Source organism: Conger conger, chromosome 1 (assembly GCF_963514075.1).
Source record: "Conger conger chromosome 1, fConCon1.1, whole genome shotgun sequence".
Classification (NCBI taxonomy): Eukaryota; Metazoa; Chordata; class Actinopteri; order Anguilliformes; family Congridae; genus Conger; species Conger conger.
This window is the reverse complement of record NC_083760.1, coordinates 77,926,032-77,950,161: the sequence shown is the minus strand read 5'-3', so window position 1 is coordinate 77,950,161 and position 24,130 is coordinate 77,926,032. Positions and strand designations below refer to the sequence as shown.

Below are 24,130 nucleotides of genomic sequence, written 5' to 3'. Positions count from 1 at the left end.
CCGAGAAGGAGGCGAGGGGAGGTGGGTGAAAAAGAACGATGATGGGAATCATCGAGGGAGGAAAAAATAATGAATCGAAAAAGGAGGAGGAGTAAAGCAGTTATAATGAAGGGGCGGGGGGGGCTCCCAGTACAGGATGCTCATGCCCATGCAGCAGAGAGGGAGAGAGAGAGGGAGAGAGAGCACCTTTAATGTGATGAGCAGCTGGGTACAACATGGAAACCCAAGGGGACGTTGCATTGAAAGGGCTGAGTGTGAGAGGGAGGGAGGGAGCGAGGGAGGGAGGCAGCAGAATTGAATGGCGGAAAAAAAGGAGGTTTTGCTGTTTCAACAACTACTAAATGGAGCGGTCAGCATCTTATGAGAGAGGAGACAGAGTGACGGGTGAGGGATAGAGAGGAAAAAAAACGGGAGGAAAATGAAGGCTATCAGAGATGAAAGGGCAGAGAGGCGAGAGATGCAACGAACGAGGGATGAGGGAGATTGACTAATGAGGTGAAGAAAAAGGAGCTGAGAGGTAAAACAAACTGAAAAGAGCGCAGTCAGTGGAAACAGAAAGGAGGTACGGAGAGACTGAAGCACGCGGCAGAAGAGAAGAAATGAAATTAAATATGAAATGAGAATGAAATGTGAACGAAAGATGAAACCTTGTGGTGTCGGCCCTTGTTCCAACAAATGCCATAAATAATTAAAAACATGAAGTCTAAGGAATTATTTGATTTATTAATGCTTTCAATGCCGAGGCACACAACAAAACATTACCAAACAAATAAACACAATAACTCAATACATGTTTCCCTTAAATCATTTAATTATATTTCCGATGGCAGTCATTCAACTATGTATGTCAGATTATCTATCTATCTATCTATCTTTTTGTTTGTCTGTCGCTCAGTATAATTTAACAAAGTAACTACTGATGTCACAGATTCCTTGCATCCTGGCACTTTGACCTTGGCCTACATTGAAGTGAGGTTTCAACAAGGTGTTGAGCACGAGGTGTTCACATAGCAGTTCATGAATCTGACTCCACTCGCAGGGCACACACTGAAAGAAGATAGCAGGGTGTTACCGTTTAGGGGCTCTCCATTTAAGAAGTTCCTGACAACATGTTTGCTTCCTTCCTGATAAAAATACATTTGTCTCTGGCTGTATTGTAACTGCTACTTACCACCCTTAATAAGCATATGCTGTGAGCACAAGGAGAAATGTGTGTGACTGGGCCTGAAAAAAATGATGCAAGCGGATAACTGTTTAGGCTTTGGTACCATGATAACACAGGATTGGCCGGCTAACCCAGAGCTTTCACTTCAAAGACACCTGTGGTCTCATCAGTCGTTGATTGTTGGTGTAAGTGCACGTTTGTAGGAAGCACAGATCAACATGAAACTGAAACTCCAATTTGGCACATATCTTTGCTGTCTTTTTATAATCCTTCCACCCACACATTCTTGTTTTTCCAAGAACATGACCACAAAGCAAAATGGAGGACCAATTGCGCTGTGCATATCTACTGGCTGTAATGTGACACTTGAGCTGCACGTTGCCCGTGCAGAATAAACATAATTATCTTTATTATGTTCATATTCTACCACTGTTCTGGTGAGCATTGTCATTGTATATCGTATTTTGTCATGGTGGTAAACATGCGACAAGATGATCTATTTTGCCTCCCTTAGCCAGGGACAACCTGTGTCGTTCAAACAGCTGCAGCTGAGTCTGGTCAAGTTTGCTGGAGTGAGCAGTGACTTCTTTCAGAGAGCCCCACTCTCACACATTGTCACTTCAGCTCGAACCTGGGTCAAAGTACTAGGCCAGCATGAAATCTTCCAGACAGCGTGAACAGTATGATTAGTCATACGAAAAATGTATAAATACATTAGTTATGCATGTCTCAAGACATAACCAAGATAACAGATACAGTAGTGGTCAGCAGTGCATAATTGTAGCAGACATTTTGTTAATACAATAATGGAGAAACCGATGGATGGTCATTGGTTAGTTTTGTCCAAAGGAAATGTTGTTTTCAGTAGCAGTTGTCCTGTGCATGAAGGTTGAGTGACAGGTCTGTTTTAATATAGGGGCAGTGTGTTGCAGGGGACAAGGCAGCATGCACATGGATACGTTTTCTTTTTTCCGTAAAATTATCGTCACAACTGTGACCTTCAAAACTATGACATGGTCTTCCAAGTCACATATTTAAATTATACTAGACTAGTACTATTATAATTATATGTTCTATGCTTACATAATTCTTTTTAAATGGCATGATGTTTTCATGACATCATCAGAAATCATCAGTGCTTCACTGGACTTTTACAGCCAAATGAAAAAAATTATCATTCATTTGTTTACTTAGAAAAGTAGGTTTGGATTTGTCTCACTTCATTTTTTTTTTCATCAAACTGCTTTTCGAAAATTGTGCACCAGCTGTGTAACTTCCCTGTTTATGCTGACAGCAATTTAGGAGCTTGTCGTGAAGTCATCAGACACCTCCGAAATATATGGTAAATTCAAAAATACCTACCTGTTGTACAATTTGATTAAATAACATTTAATATTGACCCCTCTATTTTATCTGGTCACTGACAGAAACCCTTGTAGCCCATTTGAGTGATGAGTATCTACGGTATGTGTTGAGCGCATTCTCACTCAGTGTTAGTGTTAGTCCAGCACACAGCCTTCCTGTCCGCCCTCAGACCACAGAGAGCGGGGAAGGATGGAAGTCTGGGTTTATGAAGGAAAAGCCCTGGAAGTCATCTTGGTCAATTTCCGCCAGGACATCGGGGTCAGAGGGCGTCAGGACCGACGGGGCACTCGTGAAGAACTTGTCAAAATTCTCCCCTTTCTTTCCTCCCTGAGAGAAAGAAGTGTTGCGTTAAACAGTACACAAATGCACGGTGTTAAATAATCACTCTACATGTACAGCACCAGATCGCCAGCATGCATTAAACAAGATGTACCTCCCATCTCTCCCATACATGTGCATGTGTGTTCTGTGCTTATCATTACATACATGTGCATGTGTGTTCTGTGCTTATCATTACATACATGTGCATGTGTGTTCTGTGCTTATCATTACATACATGTGCATGTGTGTTCTGTGCTTATCATTACATACATGTGCATGTGTGTTCTGTGCTTATCATTACATACATGTGCATGTGTGTTCTGTGCTCATAATTACATACATGTGCATGTGTGTTCTGTGCTTATCATTACATACATGTGCATGTGTGTTCTGTGCTTATCATTACATACATGTGCATGTGTGTTCTGTGCTTATCATTACATACATGTGCATGAGTGTTCCGTGCTTATCATTACATACATGTGCATGTGTGTTCTGTGCTCATAATTACATACATGTGCATGTGGGTTCTGTGCTTATCATTACATACATGTGCATGAGTGTTCTGTGCTTATCATTACATACATGTGCATGTGTGTTCTGTGCTCATAATTACATACATGTGCATGTGTGTTCTGTGCTTATCATTAAATACATGTGCATGTGTGTTCTGTGCTTATCATTACATACATGTGCATGTGTGTTCTGTGCTCATAATTACATACATGTGCATGTGTGTTCTGTGCTTATCATTAAATACATGTAATGATGAGCAGCAAACAGCAAGACTCAGGACAATCATCTGTGTATACAGAAATGAAAACGTGTAGAGAGAGAAAGAGAGAGAAAGAGTGAGAGAGAGAGAATGTGAGAGTGAGAGAGATGTGGTTTGTTTTTGGGTATTGTGTTTATGTTCATTGAAACCCTGAGGGACACTAACAGTCCTGGGCTTGAATGGAGGTTGGATCTCCAGTCTCTCCAGCCTCTCCCAGTCGATCCAGCGGTAGAAGGGATGGTCCCGAATCTCTCTCTCTGCCTCCTCTCCACTTCCGAGACGCTTCCCTGGGTGTTTGGTCATGAACTGGGAGAGGAGGAGAGAGAGAGAGGAAAAGAGAGATTGAAGAAATGAATGAGATGGAAAGTGATAATTAAGAGTCATTTTAATAGCACTGCACTTATTAACTTTAATTGGTAACTACACACAAAATTATAACATGAAGATAAGCACTACGCTCTTACACACTGAAGATGTTTTAAGTTGCACGTGCAATTGAGAAATTGCTGAAAGTACAACTTTCTCCCTGCTGTACTCCATTAATCCGTGCTACCCTAAACTGTACAGGAACTAAAGTATTGATTTTACCGCCAGGAATCAGCTTTCTGGAAGAACATCTATAACACAGCACAATGCAAAACTACAATAAAACACAACAAACTCTGTCCATACAAACATCTAATGGCATTTCATTAAAATTCCATTAAAATGAAGACAAAGCACTAGAATCATGTCCAAATTAGATGGAGGCACATGAGAACCAGTAGGCTACAGTGGTGTGCTGGGCACCCCTGGTCAAAAAGCCTTTTACAGTGAACAGAAGCAAACCTGACCTCTAAATGGTACAGAGTTGAACACATTTCTTCATATTTTAATGCAAGATTACTAAAATAATAAATTAACATTTTCTGAGTTTCAAAATAATAAAAAAGGAAAAAGGCCCTCTTCATTCAATTCCAAAAGCATCCATTCTTGCTTTTGGAATTTTTCCCAATTCTTCTTGGCAGAACACCTCTAACTCTATCATTGTCTTGCTGGAATACCCAACCTCTCTTCAACTTCAATGTCTGGACTGACCTTTGGCCATTAGCCCCAAGAAATTCTTGAAATTTGGTGGAATCCATTCTTCTTTCCACTCGCACAATATTTCAGTTGGCAAGGTATTCTTCTCTACAAAGGCTTTACCCTTTTTTCTCCAAACATACCTTCTTTGGTCCAAAGCACATTGTTCCAAAAGGCTTCAGGCTTCTTTTGCATACTTCAGACACTTAATTTTGTCTTGAGGACATTCTTTCTGCCAACTCTGCCATACAGGTCTTTGTTGTTTAAAGTATGTTGTATTGTTGTCTTGTGAACCGCTAGACCTGTGTCTGCCACTTTTATTTGCAGGACTTGGACCTGAATAATCCAAAAGGCCAAACTTTTACACAGGGCCTTTTAAATTATAAACAGTAAAAAATGAAAATAAAAAGATTTTTAAATTTGCTCATGATTATCTCCCATTTAGGGAGTTCAGGTTTGCTTTTGATCATACACAGATTAATTATAACACACATGTTTGCCAGAGGTGCCCAAATTATTGCACCCCAAGTTTGTAGACCTGCAGCCTGTTCCACTAAGGAGCATTACTGAGTTAGCTTGCATAACTGCACAGAGTAGCACCCAGATGCCCCCAAATCTGGAACATGGAGCTGTTCCGAGTTTTTCTCCGCGCAGTAATCCGGCTAACTCGGTAACCCTGCTTTGAGGTCCCAGACTTAAATGAGTCAACCGGTTCTCCACCTGTGGTACGGACAGACATTAAAAGGTTTTTCAAAATCTCTTCCTCCACCAGCGCCTGCCGCACTGTGCCGCAGAGTGCCACTGCTCACCCCTTTGCAGACGGACACGGCTTCACGGGAGAGGCTCTTCGGGTAGGAGACGCTGTGCTCCATTATGGACTGAAACAGCTCCTCCTCATCCACTCCGTCAAACGGAGGCTGAGAAAGAGGGCAGAGGAGGAGGAGAAGGAGAGCTCTGAGAAGGACCATAGGTGAGAAAAGGAGAAGATATATTTTTTGGGGTTGGGGGGGGGGGGGGGGTTGGGGGGAGTCAACAGGGTGTTGTGCGATTTGGCAGGGCTTGATGTAAGTTTGGTTGTGTGTGATCAGACGGCCAGAGAGAGTATAGAACAGAGGCCGTTAAACATTTCCCCTTAACTTTCTGCAGATTCATTGTCACTAACACATTCTGGCAAGTTGATTGTGGTGTTCGATGAACCTGCCAAGTTAAGGATAAGTGCTTATTGAATCCAGGCAAGGGAGTTAGGGCAGTTTACCTGTCCAGCCAGCATTTCATACAGGAGGACTCCATAAGACCACCAGTCCACTGCTTTTCCATAGGGCTGGTAGGCCACAATCTGCAAGAAGAGAGAGAGAAAGAGGAAGGCAATCTGTGAAGCAGTACTGGAGGCCATGAAGGCATACAGAAGAGACAGAAGGGAGAAAGAGACAGGAGAGAGATAGAGTGGAGAGAGAGGAGAGAGAGAGATACAGAGAGAGAGAAATAAGGACCACACAGAGCACTTTGATAACAGGTCGTGTGTGAGTCAAAGAGACGGGGAGGAGAGAGTAGGGGAGAGAACGATTCATTTTCTTGCCTCTAGGGAAAAATATTGTATCTTTCCCAAAATGACAGGAACGCATAAATCAATACCTCATTTACATAATAAAATCAATAGAGTGGAGTTTAACTACAAGCTTAGTAATTAGTTACTGACGCTCACAATTCCTCTCACCCTTCGTGTGCACATGCGCACAAGGGCATTCACACAATTACATGTAGCGCAAATACCTCTGTGCAAGACAATGCACACAGGGAGAAAATGACCTTATCAACAAATGTGAACCAACTTTGCTGTACGTGTACTAGTTCTGTGAACACACATGCACACACGTGCACACACACACACACACACACAGTATGAAACCCACTGTGATGATTCATTCACAAGAGGAAAGTGCAGCAGGTCATATTGCCAGGGACCCTGAAGACAGCAAAAGTGAATGAAGCAGAAACACTTCCTGAGAAGGCACGAAAGCGAGAGAAATAAAAGCAGGAAGAAAGAGGGAGAGAGTGTATAGGAGGGAGGACGAGGGAAAGGACACCCTGAGGGCACCTCGGGGGCGATGTAGTCGGGGGTCCCGCAGAAGGTGCGCGTGGTCTCGTCCTCCAGCATCCCCTCCCTGCACATCCCAAAATCCGCAATCTTGATGTGGCCTTCGCTGTCCAAAAGCACATTGTCCAGCTTCAGGTCTCTGGCAGGGACAGAGAATCACATGCTGTTAATGCAGCACATGAACACATCCAGTACAATTCAGTGCATGGACACAACGAGTACAATACAGCACATGTGAGTGTAATCTATGCAGTACATGAACACATCAATTACAATGCAGTACATAGACACAGCCAGTAGAATGCAGTACAAGAACACATGCAGTACAATACAGACATGGACACAGCCAGTACAATGTAGTACATGCAGTATGTGGTAACCCTGGTCATGGAAAGTCACAGGATCTGCTGGATTTGTTTAAACTGATATAAAAAAAAACAGTTCACATCCAAGAACCCTGGGGCCTGTTCCACAGAGCAGGATTACAGAGTTAGCCGGATAGTAAAAGGTAAAAACCGGAACGGCTCTTTTTACTTCAGTCCTTGTTCCAGATTTTGGTGGGGTCCGGGTTTTACTCAGCGCAGTAATCCGTCAAACTCAATAACCCCGCTTTGTGGAACAAGCCCCAGATGAGGTGAGTTAAATTTGTTTTCAACTGCTTTGATTGACTGGTTGATTGAGTACTGAGCAGGAACAATACCCCAGCCTGCCCTGCGGCTGTCTGGAACCAGGGCAGGAGACCCATGGTGCATGTGTGCCGTACACATGGATTACGCTCACAGCACACGGAAAACAGAACACAGATTCCCACACTCGCAGCGAACACACACCTGTATATAATCCCTTTGCCGTGGAGGAAGAAGAGGCCGACAGCAATCTCAGCGCCATAAAACCTAGAGGACGGAGAGTCGTACCATTAGAATTAATTTTCTGACTGTAATCCTGAAATTGATTCTCCTTTATTGTCATTTTCAGGGTTGCCTTCATTGCACTCTGACACAATCCATAACTCAGAGCAGGGACAGAGGCGCAGAGAGAGAGTGCGTTATTGATCACCCGGCCCAGGTTACTCACGCAGCATGTGGCTCTTTGAATTTCCCCACCACCTGAATGTGAAACATCAGGTCTCCTCCGTTAACGTACTCCATCACATAATACAGACGGTCCTGCGGAATCAGAGTCAGTGTCAGCGAAAACTCCCCTCAATCAATGGCCCCCTTTTTTAAAACTCTCTTGCATGTACGCGCTGGAAAGCCATCTTACACCACTTGCTGACAACAGCAGGATCCATATGATCTCTGATAATCCATTTCCATTTCTCTCATGTCCGTATTTTATATATATAATACTATACATAGAGGGTGGATAGTTCAGAAACATGGATGTTGTCATCAATACAATGAAAACAAATCTACGGAAGTTATTATCTATACTATAGTAGCATAAGCTATCACTTTCCTTATTGAATGACATTCTCTGTATCTTCTCATAATACTACAGGCAGTAGGGGTTTTCATTGCCATGGATGGAAATGAAATACATTTTTGTCAATACTAAGGCCATGCTATGACTATTTATGCAAAAATAAACAACCTGGCAAATGTAAAGTTTTTTTTAAATCATGCAAAATGTATCTTCTAAAAGAGTGTGGTATTAGAATTAGCATAATGCTAAGACATAGCAGATTTTATGCTTGATTAATATGCGCACACGCGTGGGTGCACACACACACACACACACACACACACACACACACACACACACACTGGTGAACACATAAAAAACACCGGTATACACATGCATACACACGTGCAGACATGTGCATCACACATAGCGCAATTACATAAAGTTGCAGACAGTCACACACATCCATACAAGGGCATGCATACAGACCCATACACACGCACACACCCACACATACATACTCATTATGTCATTACATTACCCCTCCAGTCAAAATGAAAAAGCAATCTGTTCTTGTTAAATAAACCCCCCCTTAGGACTGCTAACGACCTTGTTAAAAGACACAAAATATTAATTTATTAATTAAAACAGGGATCTGGGTCAAAATAGAATAATATAATTAAGACAAACACATGCAGAAATAGATCTTGTATTTTCAGATGAATTTGTTATTAAATAGTGTTAATTACAGACTGGTTGGAATTGCTGATGGAGCACATTGCTATATTGTATGATTCCTCTGTTAAAGGGGAAAGGACACATGATTGCACTGAAACTGAGTACCTAACTGGATCAATGTAGTCACTCCATGTGATTAGTCGTACCCCTGCTGGTCAAAAGACAGAGGAGTCTTCAAAAAACCCGCCAGACCACGGCCTGTGGTGTATAATACTAAAAAACAGTCTGGTCCACTACATCAGAGTTAGGCTCAGTAGAAGGTGGAGATTTACAGTAAGTAATGCGCTATGTGACATTAATACTATGGAGCGGAGCGGTATTCATTAAGAGCGTAGTGCTCTCTCAGCCCTCTCGTTCATTGTCATTGGTAATGTGCTACAGCGGAGCTAGTCAACCGGCAACCCAGAGGCCAGATGCACCCTGCCAAGAGCTAACTGTAAAACCACGAAAAACGGATTTAACACCCATCAAAAATGGGACTAGGTCCAGTTCAGCATCTGGACAATTTATTATGAATGCGATAAAACAATAGCAATGCATATTTTATGAAACTTTCTGCAGTGGTCAACACATAATACTTAATGTGGATATTGTTCTCCAAAGGGAAGTGGAAAATGTGTGGCCTGCCAGCACCATTTAAAATGATGTGCAGTGTGCAGTCAGTGTGTGTGTCTCTCCCTAAGAGTGTTGATGTGTGGTAGTGTGCAGTCAGTGTGTGTGTCTCTCCCTAAGAGTCAGCATTGATGTGAGGGAGTGTGTGGTTAGTGTAGGTATGGTCTCTTCTCTCTCCCTTAGAGTCAGCGTTGATGTGTGGGAGTGTGTGGTTAGGGTAGGTATGGTCTCTTCTCTCTCCCTTAGAGTCAGCGTTGATGTGGGGTAGTGTGTGGTCTCTTCTCTCTCCCTTAGAGTCAGCGTTGATGTGGGGTAGTGTGTGGTCTCTTCTCTCTCCCTTAGAGTCAGCGTTGATGTGTGGGAGTGTGTGGTCTCTTCTCTCTCCCTTAGTGTCAGTGTTGCTGTGGAATAGTGTGTGGTCTCTTCTCTCTCCCTTAGTGTCAGTGTTGCTGTGGAATAGTGTGTGGTCTCTTCTCTCTCCCTTAGTGTCAGTGCTAATGTGCAGTAGTGTGCTGTCAGTGTGTGCTGTCTCTTCCTCCACACACCTCAGTCTGGAAGGCGCAGTACAGGGAGGTGAGGAAGTGCGGGCGTGTGCGGTCAGTGTGTGTGTCTCTTCCTCCACACACCTCAGTCTGGAAGGCGCAGTACAGGGAGGTGAGGAAGTGCGGGAGTGTGCGGTCAGTGTGTGTGTCTCTTCCCCCCACACACCTCAGTCTGGAAGGCGCAGTACAGGGAGGTGAGGAAGTGCGGGCGCCCGTTCAGCCCCAGCACCCTCCGCTCCACCATGGCGCTCTCTGTGTCCTCGTCCTGGAAGAGAACGTCCTTCTTCAACACCTTCACTGCAAACAGCTTCTCACTGCTCCTCTCCTCCGCCAGCAGAACCTAGCACCAGAGGAAGGAGAGGTGGAGGAGGACAAGGAGAAGAGCGATAGATGGAGGAAAGGTGGAGGAAAGCTGGATGAGAATGCGAATGCACTGGATCATATGCTTCACGTTTCCACAGACTGCAGGCAAGCGTATATTTGCGACGTGTGCTGATTTCTTTTATTAAATTCTTCCAGACAAGCTCAAAGGAAATGCAAGCACAAAGTTTTTGGCTGCTACTAAACGCACAGTTTTCCTCACTCCAACACTAATGGAGCAGCTCCCCTGTGGAAAAGACAGTACTTTCCTTTTACCCCTAGATGGTGAAAAGGCTCTAGTAAGAAGGTCCACCAAACTAGTCACAGTCCCTGAATCATGCATTCAATGGTATGTGTGATGGCCAGCTAAAATCATTACAGTATTGCATTTGACTATATTAATCCCTGTCTCTTTCTCTCATTTCCACGAGCAGAAATGCTGCTCACTGGATGTTTTTTGTTTTTGCCACCATTCTTTGCAAACTCTAGAGACTGTTGTGTGTGACGATCCCAGGAGTTTCTGAGATACTCAAACCACCCTGCCTGGCACCAACAAGAAACCCGCACATTCCACATTCAAAGTCACCTAGATCACATTTCTTCTCCATTCTGATGTTTGGTCTGAAAAACAGCTGAACCTCTTGATCATATCTGCATTCTATTATGTATTTAGTTGATTTGCTGATTCGATATTTGCCTTTACAAGTTGGTGTACAGATATACCTAATAAAGTGCTCACTAAGTGTATCTATCTCCCTCTCTCTCTGTATCTCCTTTACATTCCTCTCAGTCTGTCTGCCAGCCAAACAGTATCACAGAAGATGCCAGCTTTCATGCCAAGTTCTTATCTAAGTCACTCTCAAAATATTTCCATCTTATTTTAGCATATTGTGCACATTTTTTATAAAACGTTTTAACAGTTCGCATTCATATGAACTGACTGCAGGGAAAGACTCTGGAATTAAACCCAGAATTCCCTGCCAAAGCCACAGGACCTTTTCAGGTACCAGCTCCCCCCAATGGACCTTCCACCAGAAATCAGCCTGCCCACGAGACCCTGGCCCAGGGCAGGTGGAGCGAGCACACAGGCACTCACTGTGCTGAACCCTGCATCGCTCCCAGAGCCGTGGAGAGACCGTACCTTCCCGAAGCTGCCTTTGCCCAGCACCATCAGGAAGCTGAAGTCCTGCAGAGCCGGCTGGGTCTTCCCCGGCAGGAGCACGGAGGGGCAGGAGAGCACGGGCGTGGCCATCGGGGTGGGGAGGGTTAGTGGGGGTGGCAAGGAAGGCGGCGCAGCGGGGAGCGTCTCCTGACGGCCGAGAGAAAGCGCATCGTGCATTGCGGAGGAGGGGATGAAAAGAAGCCAAGGTGAATATTGGAAGAGGAGGGAGGGGGTGGAGAGCATAAAGTTAGAAAGCGTAAATTTAATACTCGTCTGTGCTAATAACAAGTCATCAAATGAATCACAACTTGGCTAGAAAAAGAAACAACAGGCACGGAGAAAAAAACATCCGCATAATTATCAGGTAGATTTCCACACCAAGTGAATTCAGAGGAACGCTTATGCCCTCTAGTGGTGGGATTGTAGAATTACAGACCCTATCACAGCTGTGACAGATTTTCTTTCCAAACAATCTGAGGCTTGAAATTATGATTTTCCTCTGCCTGTCTTTTTTATGGACGGAAACGCGCAGCATAATGAGCATAATGAAACTGCACAATAAAAGATTATATTTGCACATAACTGTCACTGTGTGCTGGTACACAGTGTTTCCTTCACCTGTAAATCCTGGTCGGGGACGGGGATGTTGTAGTACTCGCCCTCGTCCTGGTTGAGCAGTTTAAACCAGCCGCAGACGGAGCGGCGGAAGATCTCGCTCACCCCGAAGGACAGCGCCCCCATGAAGTCATTCCGGGAAGTGCGGTCCCAGTCCCACACCTCCACCGACAGACGACGGTCCCACTGCCGACCGCGCACCGAGCTGCAGTTCAAGAGAAGATCTCACACGGGGAAACACAGACAGACAGACAGGCAAACAGACAGACAGACAGACAGACGACGGTCCCACTGTTGACCGCGCACCGAGCTGGGGTTCAAGAGAAGATCTCACACGGGGAAACACAGACAGACAGACAGACAGACAGACGACGGTCCCACTGTCGACCGTGCACCGAGCTGGGGTTCAAGAGAAGATCTCACATGAGGAAACACAGACAGACAGACAGACAGACAGACAGACGGACAGACATAGAAGAAGCATGCACATGTATGCACATTCGTACAAATTGGTGATCCATTTATTCTTAATCATTCATCGATGATGCAGCATTTCTGATTACTTACTACACACATGCACAAATGGAAACATGCTCGTGCAAGTGCACTCACACATACACACTCACACACGCACAAACAGACACACATGTGCAGGCGCACTCACACACGCACACTCACACACGCACAAATGGACACATGCACATGCAAACGCACTCACACACACTCACACACTCACAGACGCACACTCACACACACGTGCAGGCACACTCACACACACGCACACACACGCACACTCACACACACGCACGCACACACACACGTGCGGGCGCACTCACAAGGTGAAGCTCTCGTTCCACACGGGGTTGAGGGTGGAGCGGATGGTGCGGGTCTTCTGCTTGCTCTGGCTCTTAGGGTCCGGGATCAGCTTCAGCTTCACATAGGGGTCGGAGAGACCGTTGGGGTCCATGGGGATCAGGTTCCGAGCCTCTCGCACTGCGGAAGCACGGAGAAAGCAGACTGTTTTCTTCTCAAACTGAATCTCTGTGACTCCCAATACACGGTTAACTGTTGACATCTTTATACAGCACCCATAATTCTGATGATTTTGTTTTGGTTTTTTGTCCAATCAAAAATATATGTTGCCAAGGATGTGAGGGTTTCATGAAACCTAGTTTTTGGATCTCTTGCATCTAGTGAACTACGATACCAGCTTGAAAGAAAAAGGTAGCCTAACAAAGATGCGAACAGCATTGGGTCGTACTTTACCAGTAGCCTGTGTCCTTTGAATTTCAATGCAAGCCTCCCTCCGGATGGCATTATTCTCTCTGTTGTGCACGTGTCATCACTTTAGCGAGGGCTTCACGTGCTGACTTACTGTGTGCCAAAGATAAGCCCCTTAGCTGTGCGTGCAGATGACACATAAAAACTTTATGTACACGGTCAATGTCGAATGCTTCAGTTGGCGGTAATGACATTTCAATCTAGAGCCGCCATCTCGGGGCCAATTGAATCTGGAGGGTGAGCACAGTGTCAGGCAGGTGGATGTGCTGCTGGCGTTCAGTCTGCTTTGCTCCCGGTCGTCTCCTCCTCCCCAACAAAGGCTTCCCTGCGAGTGTTGCCTCTGGCTCACTTCCCGGGGAGATTCACGGTTTAATTCTCAAAGGGTTTATGATGTCCACCCCTGCTGCTTCAAAATGGATCTGCCATATCAGCAATAACAAAGTTGAGAAACAACCCCCCATCCTTTAAAGAGGAGCTCTTGCTCCAGGACAGTCTGGACAGTACAGAGGCAGCGTCTCCTCCCTGTGAGTTACGCGCTACACACTCCAGCCGCCCCACGTCTGCTCTGTGATCCCTGCTTCTGAAGCAGTCTGTGCTCACTCGTGCTGCTGGCCTGGTCTCTCCACCACAGCCTCCCACAAAACTCCCCTCTGTTCGCCACGTGTGACCGGAGCTGGTCCTGTGTGACTGAGGTTGAGTTTATTTGCTTTATTTGTTTACTTGACAAGGTCACATGAACTGGCCAAATGGACAGCCTGTAGCGTAGTGGGTAAGTGGCATGACTGGGATCTGCAGGTTGGTGGTTTAACCCCTGCTGTAGCCACAACACTGTAGCCCAGCTGTTGGGCCCTTTTCCTCTCTTCTCTCTCCACTGGCTGAAGATCATTTCCCATCCAAGTCGTGGTGTTGGCATCCTGGACCCTCTCTACCAGAGACCCCCAAGCCAGCCCAGGGCTTATGGTCCTCCACTGCTGCTGTGTCTCTCTGTCTGTCTGTCTGTCTCTCTGTCTGTCTGTCTGTCTCTGTCTGTCTCTCTGTCTGTCTCTGTCTGTCTGTCTGTCTGTCCCGCCACACGCACCGTGGTCCCTACAATGTGCAATCCAACTTTTTGCGGTGGAGACATTGATTGATTGACTGTTTGATTGATTGATTGATTGACTGACTGACTGACTTACATTACTTTACATTACATTAATGGCATTTGGCAGACGTTCCTATCCAGAGTGACGTAGAGTTGAGTAGACTAAGCAGGAGACAATCCTCCCCTGGAGCAATGAAGGGTTAAGGGCCTTGCTCAAGGGCCCAAAAGCTATTATTGTGCTAACACTGGGGATCGAACCACCGACCTTGCGGGACCCAGTCATGTACCTTAACCACTACGCTACAGACCGCCCTACTGATTGACTCATTTATTGGTGATTGATTGATTGACTGATTGTAACTATGATTTAATCAGACTGTAACATCCATCCATCCGTCCATTATCTTAACCCGCTTATCCTGAACAGGGTCACAGGGGGGCTGGAGGCCTATCCAAGCATACATTGGGTAAAAGGCAGGAATACACCCTGGACAGGTCGCCAGTCCATCGCAGGGCACACACACCTTTCACTCACACACTCATACCTACGGGCAATTTAGACTCTCCAATCAGCCTAATCTGCATGTCTTTGGACTGTGGGAGGAAACCGCAGTACCCGGAGTAAACCCACGCACACACAGGGAGAACATGCAAACTCCACACAGAGAGGCCCCGGCCGACGGGGATTCAAACCCAGGACCTCCTTGCTGTGAGGCGGCAGTGCTACCCACGTGCCGCCACTGAAACAGCAAGTAACAACTATTTATTCACTAGCCTTTATTTCTACAGGTTAGGTTGACTGAGCATGCATGCTCTCACCAATTACCCAAACCAACATGCTTCAAATTTCTGAACCTGTGCATAGAAAGTGGGATTAATGTCCGGCCAATATTTGCACTGTGAGATTGATTTTCCTATGTGCGTGGTGGACAGCATACAGTGTGTGAACAATCTCACAGATTGACAAGGACACCCTTGAAACATCATTGACCGATATGAAATTGACAGTGTGTGTGACATCAGAGCTCATTCCCTGCAGTGTGTGCTCAGTGTAGCCAATGAGAGCCATGTCATTCTGTCAGCCCAGCCCCCTCTCTCTCTCACCTGTGATGTGAAACTCCTCCCTCTCTCCCCCTCTCTCTCACACCTGTGATGTGAAACTCCTCCCTCTCTCCCCCTCTCTCTCATACCTGTGATGTGAAACTCCTCCCTCTCTCCCCCTCTCTCTCTCACCTGTGATGTGAAACTCCTCCCTCTCTCCCCCTCTCTCTCATACCTGTGATGTGAAACTCCTCCATCTCTTGCTCTCTCTCACCTGTGATGTGAAACTCCTCCCTCTCTCTCTCTCACACCTGTGATGTGAAACTCCTCCCTCTCTCTCTCTCTCTCTCTCACCTGTGATGTGAAACTCCTCCCTCTCTCTCTCTCTCTCACCTGTGATGTGAAATTCCTCCCTCTCCCTCTCTCTCTCTCCTCTTTCTCTCTCACCTGTGATGTGAAACTCCTCCCTGTCTCTCTCTCTCTCTCTCTCACCTGTGATGTGAAACTCCTCCCTCTCTCTCTCTCACCTGTGATGTGAACTTCTTCCCTCTCCCTCTCTCTCTCTCCTCTTTCTCTCTCACCTGTGATGTGAAACTCCTCCCTCTCTCTCTCTCTCACCTGTGATGTGAAACTACTCCCTCTCTCTCTCTCACACCTGTGATGTGAAAATCCTCCCTCTCTCTCTCTCTCACCTGTGATGTGAAACTCCTCCCTCTCTCTCCTCTTTCTCTCTCACCTGTGATGTGAAATTCCTCCCTCTCCCTCTCTCTCCTCTTTCTCTCTCACCTGTGATGTGAAACTCCTCCCTCTCTCTCCCTTTCTCTCTCATCTTTCTCTCTCTCCCTCTCTCACCTGTGATGTGAAACTCCTCCCTCTCTCACCTGTGATGTGAAACTCCTCCCTCTCTCTCTCACCTGCGATGTGAAACCCCTTTCTCTCTCCTCTTTCTCTCTCACCTGTGATGTGAAACTCCTCCCTCTCTCTCTCTCTCTCTCACCTGTGATGTGAAATTCCTCCCTCTCCCTCTCTCTCTCCTCTTTCTCTCTCACCTGTGATGTGAAACTCCTCCCTCTCTCTCCCTTTCTCTCTCATCTTTCTCTCTCTCCCTCTCACCTGTGATGTGAAACTCCTCCCTCTCTCCCTTTCTCTCTCCTCTTTCTCTCTGTCTCTCTCACCTGTGATGTGGATGTCCTCTCTCTCTTTCTCTCTCTCTCTCTCTCTCTCTCTCTCACCTGTGATGTGGATGTCCTCTCTCTCTTTCTCTCTCTCTCTCTCTCTCTCTCTCTCACCTGTGATGTGGATGTCCTCTCTCTCTCCTCTGATGGTCAGGTGGATCCTCCCTCTCTTCTCCGTGTGGTCATGGCCGCACAGGCTGGGAACACTGGCTTCACAGCGCTTATGAACGTTCATCTCACAGCCTGCGTAGACATACGCACACGTACACACACACACACACACACACGCATACACACACACGCACACACATGCACGCAGACACACACACGTACACACACACACATACACACACATGCACGCAGACACACACATGTACACACACACACATATATACACACATGCATGCACACACACACATACACATGTACACATGTACACACACACACACACACACACACACACACATACGCACACACACACACACATGCACGCAGACACACACGTACACACACACACATACACACACATGCACGCAGACACACACATGTACACACACACACACATATATACACACATGCATGCACACACACACATACACACGTACACATGTACACATACACACACACACACACACACACACACACACACACACATTTTACACATATTGCCAATAAGATATCCACTCAAGAAATAAGAGCCCATGAGAGATGGAAGCTCATATTAGCTGGTTCTCTGTTCATAATTATTAATGCATGGCTGAATTTTCTAATAATTATATGAATATGGCTGAATTCAATTATATGAATAAATATTACTATAATTTACAGGTTTTTTAATGCAGACTAATGAATTGATTGAATGGGAATGCGAACATTCATCTCCCAGTTGTACTGCCCTCTGCTTGAAAAGGCCAATTGAGCATGCTATGCTAAGTGCTATGTGAAGAAATAGGCCGTACACTGAACACCTAGGTACTGCTATACCCTAAGATAGACACTGCTCCTTCACTACTGCACTGGAACTCAGACCCTTCTCACTGCACTCACTGGAGCATTTCATGCCCTGGTGGATGAGGCCATAGAGCAGGGAGCCACAGTGGTCACAGAAGGTGGGACTGGAGTAGGTGTGGATCTTAAACTTGTGCTTGCTCTTCAGGTCCTGTGATGGAGGGAGACCGAAAAGAGAGAAGGAGGGAGAGAAAGGTGGAGAAAGGGAAAGACACGGAGAGAGAAATGGTGTAAAGGAGAGATATAGGGGCATATATGGGTGGAGAAAGAGAGGTGAGAAGGTAAAAGAAGAAAGTGCGAAATGGAGTGAGATAACGAGAGAGAAACCAGGACAGAGGGAGAATGAGGGAGAGAGGGAGAGGCACGTGGGCGTTAAAGACATGCGAGAGGTCAGACAGGGAGGAGAGATGGGGAGGTGAGACGGGGAGGGGTATTTGGGAGCGGAGACAGTTAATGGCGCTGTATGTGGGGCAGTTGGATGGGGAACGGGCAAGGGTACAGAGAGAGAGAGAGAGAGAGGGAGGCGAGAGAGGAGGGAAGAGGTGACGCGAATGAGAACAGAAAGAAAAAAGCAGACGAAACAAACAGCATCAAATTAACGGGAGAACGGTGATAATGGAAGATCAATGGTCTGACAGAGACAGAGACAGAGACGGAGCAGAGGCAGGATGTTGCATTGCAGAGAGCATCTGGGTTCAGCACTGAAAGTCTGATCTGGAGAGAGGCGAAAAGTGAAAAAGAGAGTAGTGATTAAAATGATCATAATTATCCCGCTCCCACGGATACCGTCCTGCTGGCTATTAATAGAGCGAGCGCACATTTCTCATGGTAACAGACCATACCGTCTGTCTTTCTCTCCTCTAAAAGTCTATTTACTGCACCTCTCCAAGTGGCTATTCATCCATCCTGCTCTTTGTTACGTATTGATCCGAATGCAGAAATTCCAACCGCAAAGGGGACTTTTTTAATTTAAGCAAATGAAGTGCCTTTTCAGGTGATCGAAGTCATAAAGCAGCATATAAATGGGACTTCATTCAGCCCGATCTGAGCTGAGATGATTTTATCTGCGCTTCCACTTGTCAATCTGCTCATGATTATGCTCCCCCCCCTTATTGCTGCAATCTCTGGGCTTTGTGAACCACCACTCTACCACCCTCCATCCACCATACCCCCATCCACATACCACTATACCCCCTCCACATACCACTATACCCCCCTCCACCCACCACTCTACCCCCTCCACCCACCACCATACCCCCTCCACCCACCACTATACCCCCCTGCACATACCACTCTACCCCCCTCCACATACCACTATACCCCCATCCACATACCACTATACCCCCTCCACATACCACTATACCCCCATCCACATACCACTATACCCCCATCCACATACCACCATACCCCCTCCACCCACCACTATACCCCCCTGCACATACCACTCTACCCCCCTCCATCCACTATACCCCCATCCACATACCACTATACCCTCCACATACCACTATACCCCCATCCACATACCACTCTACCCCCCTCCACCCACCACCATTCCCCCTCCACTATACCCCCCTCCACCCACCACTCTACCCCCCTCCACCCACCACCATACCCCCTCCACCCTTCACTCTACCCCTCCACATACCGCTATACCCCCTCCACCCACCACCCTCCACCCAACACTATACCTATCTCCACCCACCATTCTCCCCCCTCCACCGACCACTCTACCCCCCTCTCCCCACCTCTCTCCCGCCCCCCAACAACCCCCCCTCCCCCCACCACTCTACCCCCCCTCCTTCCTCCATACCCCCTTCTCTTCATTTTCTGCCAAGCACATTTTTTGTCAGTCTGTTTCATTCTGAGCCAAACTCTCTTCCACTCCATATTCCCCTCTCCCTCCTGTCAGTCTCTCTTCTCTCTCTCTCTCCAAAGTCTCTGATCAACTCTATCTCTCTCTTTCTCTCTCTATCTCTCTCTCTCATTTTCTCCTTGACCTCGTTTCTGTTCCAGTTTATTTTGCAGGAAGAAGAAAAAAGAGAAACATCGGGGAGGGAATGAAGAGAGCAGCGAGCTGTTTGCAGTCTCTGTGTTCCTCCACTCTAACTGGCCATCTCTGTGTGTCACAGTTGATGCACTGTGGTGTCTGTGCACTTAGCTGCTGTTTATTAGATCAACACAATCACAGAGAGAGTGCAAGAGAGAAAGAGACACAGACAGAGGGAAGGGCAGGGAGGGGGGGGGTAAGGTACAGGCATAAGGTTCATGCAGTACCTCTGGTTTCGGGCCAGTCATAGCTCCAGGACAGGTAAAGGTGACAAACTCGTGACATCGCTTGTGAACCACAAAACTGCATACTGATAGGAAGAGGTGGGGAGTGTGAGGGGTGAGGGGGGGAGGGGTGAAGGGTGGGTGCGTATTAACTAATGAACTCATTAATTAAAAAGATAAATGAGGAAATCACAGGAAATCTTTCTGGCTCATTGTGAGTAAAAGAAAACACACAGCTTATTTTGATGATGTGTATCTAGGTACAACAATGATTAAACTGAGATTAAAACGAAATATCCAATAGCATAATTACACTTCAAGCTTATCCTATATGCACAATGATTCATTGTTGTGTATAAACAGCAGTTACCTTGACACTGGAAGCCCTGCTTTCCAATACCCCTGTGAGATAAGACAAAGATATGGTATCACACTGCAATCCCTTTTTAATTGAATTACAGAACTAAACAATAAGTGTATGCATACATATATACATATAAATACACTAGCAGTATATTGGTTTGTTTTCCTACACCACACAAGAGACACAGCACCTACACACATCTAAATCTCATAATCCAGCTCATTAATGCTGTCTTGCTGTAGAACAGTACCATCTGCAGTCAGTAGGATGCCTCTGTAAGCAGTGTGAATATTCAAGCACATCATAAATTTCATATCAAACAATAAACAGTATCACACATTTCCGCTCTCGAATACAGTCCGGACCCATCCACCATCTGACACCTTTTACCGTGCCTTGTACGTGTAAATAGCATAGTTTTCTTATTGGTTTGATGGGTGGAGACTTATCCCCCACACATTAAACATTTATCATCTCGAAGCAATTGGACGCCAGCCCGTACCCCCAACAGCCAACCAGCAGTGAAGAAAGGCCTGTCCATCTTGTAATGAGAAAAGACCAGGCCTGCCCGAGCCCCTGACTCACTCATTGTTATGGCCATTGCTCTGATAATAATGAGCAGTCAGCTCAGGGAGACCATCGGATTGATCCCTGGCAGAGCCTTGCCTGGTCTCGGGCCACAACTATCAATTCTCAGGGCCGGGACAAAATATATCGGGAGGTCCCTCCCGGTATATTCTGTAACAAATTAAAAATAGTTAAACTCCGTATCGTGGGCGGGACTCCCTCGGGCCTGGGTCAGGGACAAACTGTCCTAGTGCCCCCCCCCCAATCTGCAGCCCCTTGTCTGATCTTACAACGATCAGTCAAGTGAGTAGGTTCACTGCTGAGTCCAGCAGATCAGAACAATAAGCCAAGGCCCCTTCGCTGGTTTACGCTGAGGTCTGACAGCGTTTGACAACACAGTCCTCAGCGAAATATACTGTCCTGGAGGTGAACTGAATCTGTGCACAATATTTCTGGCTTTAATTTACAGGTCATTTTTAGCAAAGAATAAATGAGTAAGAATTTCTTTCCTGAAATAATGAGAACAAAAAAAATAGAAACCAAAGAATACAAGAAAAAAGAAAAAGCTTTGACTAAGAAAAACGAACATTCAGTATAAGACAAGAAAAAGAGTAAATTACTGCAATGGCTAGCACAGGCAAAGATACCATAAGGCTGTGCACCAGGGGTGGGCTATTCCTATCCTCCACGTTCTCCAGAGACTAGTGTTATTATCTCATTTCATTACTTAATTGAAGTCATTATTTGGGTAGGGAATCACACAACATGTAAGTCCGTAATGGAAAGCTGGCTCTGCCCAGAGTCCGGCCCGACAGGGCAGACTAATCCGACCCTGTCCTAGACATGCCAAACACTCTTCAGCAGAATCAGGGTAACAGCAACAACAACAACAAACAGGTATAGAAAAGCACAGTATCACCAGAGATGACAACAGAAGGCCATGGGGGAAACGCTCCTAAGGGTCGATAAATACAAACAGCTGGGTATATACTGTATATCAAGATACAAATCCAGAACTGACACACACATACGTGCACACCCATGCACGCACACAAACGCATATGCACGCACGCATGTTCACACACACCAGCACATACACACACACACGTGCGCACCCATTGACACACACAAACACACGTATGCACGCACGCATGTGCACACACACCAGCACACACACACACACGTGCAGCACGCAGACAAACACACGTATGCATGCACGCATGTGCACACACACACCAGCACACACACACACATGCACACCCTTGCATGCACACATGTGCACACACACACACCAGCACAAGCACACACACGTGCACCCATGCATGCACAAACACACATATGCACGCACGACTCATGCACGCACACAAACACACATATGCACGCACACATGTCCACACAAACACAAGCACACACACACACACAGGCACACCCATGCATGCACACACGTGCACACACACACACACCAGCACACACACACACGCGTGATGTGACTGGTCAAACGTTCAGCATCCCAGCTGTTTTGCACAGGGCGTGTGTTACCAGATGAAGTCGGTGCAGTGACTGCAGAAGGTGGGCTGCTTGAAGAAGCGTGCAGTGAACTGGTGGTCCTTCACCTCGATGATGTGCTTGTGTTTCAGGGCTCCCCTCCGCTGGAAGACAGGCACGCGGGGGGGCGGGGAGAGAGGGGAGGGCAGGGGGGAGGCTGAGGGGGATGGGGACGGGGAGGGAGAGGAGGCACTGAGGGCCAGGGGGGAGAGGGAGGGGGATGGGGAGACCGGAGTGGACATGGCTCTGATAGGGGGAGAGGGGGACAGGGACAAACAGAGAGGGATTAAGATATATATGTGGGTAGAAGGCAGAGGCGATTCAGAAGAGGGAGATGGGATAGCAGATGGACTGCAAATGACACAGATTAAGATTTTAAATATTTTATTTGCTGAAGCAACTGGGTTGAGTATCATCCTTGCTCAAGGGTGGAACAGTAACATCCCACTAGTGACATAAACCTGCATCCTCGACAAGATAAGCTCCATAACAAATATACTACATCTCTGACCTAGAGAGAGGGGCTGAGACACGGATAGAGGATGGAGGGATGAGGATAAACTATAAAAAACTGATTTTTTATAGATGATACCGATTATACCTGGATATAAAGGGAGTGCTAAAAATGCAGGTTTCACGGAGAAACAGCAGGAGAAAGAGAGAGGGGAGAGGGAGGGAGGAAAGGAGAAAAGCGGCAAAGTGGGCAGACGAGAGAAAAGGAGAAGCAAGAAGAGTGCAACAGATGGAAGGGGATAAGAGTATTGGGAGGGAATGAGAGGGGGAGATACAGACAGAAGGAGATGGGTAAATACAGACTCTGAGGCATACCCCTAGAGAGAGGCTTCTGGACAAAGTGATTAGTTTTAACTCCAAACCTGTATCTCACCAGTCTGTCTCAGCTCTCCGTGTCAACACACAATCCTTCCCACCTCTCACCCCCTCCCTCTCTCTGCCCTAATTACACATTTACTATATTTGTAATCCTCTCCTGGTTTTTAGTAAATGTGAAGGATATATTTGTATGAAAGTAAATGAATAGTAAAATATAAGCCAACAAAACTATGAAATATGGAAATAAAGCAGAACGAGAGGCAATTAAAGAACTGAATCAAAAGATGAAGACGACGACTGCACCGGCATAAAAATAACAGCAATCAACAAGAAAATAAGAAAACAAAAACAAAGAAAAAAAGGAGAGAACAGAGACTTTCATATAATGAGGAGAAAACAGAGGATAAAAAACAAATAATTGACAAAAACAATGTAGACCCAAGGCAGGTGTGGAAAGAATAAGAGGCACAGTACCTGTATTTACAATTTCTGGCTGACAGACTTGATCATAGACCAAAGTGATCCCCTTCCTCAGTCCCTCTGAATCTTCCTCCTATCTTTGAACGTCAACCTATCTTAACACTGCTGCCACTAATTTACATACAAAATAAAGAGTGAAAGAGAGAGAGTGAGAGTGAGAGAGAGAAAGACAGCACAAACTGTGAGGACAGAGCCAAAAGAAAAAAAGAAGAAGAAGAAAACTTGCCAACTGAAAAGAAAGTGGCGAGGGAGGAGACGGAAGCCTTCCAG

General features: G+C 46.1%; 1 protein-coding gene across 2 annotated transcripts; it reads right to left on the bottom strand.

The window, feature by feature from the left end:
* Window positions 1-702: 702 nt before the first annotated feature.
* prkcg (protein kinase C, gamma) lies at window positions 703-24,108 on the bottom strand. 2 transcript variants are annotated; one of them, XM_061243857.1, is made up of 17 exons: window positions 23,855-24,108; window positions 22,544-22,795; window positions 20,444-20,475; window positions 20,077-20,159; window positions 17,842-17,953; window positions 16,909-17,037; window positions 13,053-13,209; window positions 12,220-12,421; window positions 11,581-11,748; window positions 10,246-10,419; window positions 7,858-7,949; window positions 7,614-7,676; window positions 6,784-6,922; window positions 5,944-6,024; window positions 5,498-5,605; window positions 3,792-3,932; window positions 703-2,857 (listed from the first exon to the last, which is right to left on the bottom strand). In XM_061243857.1, exons 2-17 carry the CDS (start codon window positions 22,789-22,791, stop codon window positions 2,696-2,698), a joined length of 2,091 nt encoding a protein of 696 aa, XP_061099841.1. In that variant the 5' UTR covers window positions 22,792-22,795; window positions 23,855-24,108; the 3' UTR covers window positions 703-2,695. The 2 variants fall into 2 exon arrangements, with proteins under 2 accessions (XP_061099841.1, XP_061099848.1); XM_061243864.1 differs by having other exon boundaries at window positions 11,581-11,745.
* Window positions 24,109-24,130: the final 22 nt, after the last annotated feature.

Coding starts and splice junctions, on each gene's coding strand:
- prkcg (XM_061243857.1), bottom strand. CDS start 22,791: ATGTCCACTCCGGTCTCCCCATCCCCCTCCCTCTCCCCCCTGGCCCTC. Junction 13,210..16,908: donor AGAGGACATCCACATCACAG/GTGAGAGAGAGA, acceptor GTGCTTCCGCAG/TGCGAGAGGCTCGGAACCTG. Junction 11,749..12,219: donor TCCCCGACCAGGATTTACAG/GTGAAGGAAACA, acceptor CTCGGCCGTCAG/GAGACGCTCCCCGCTGCGCC.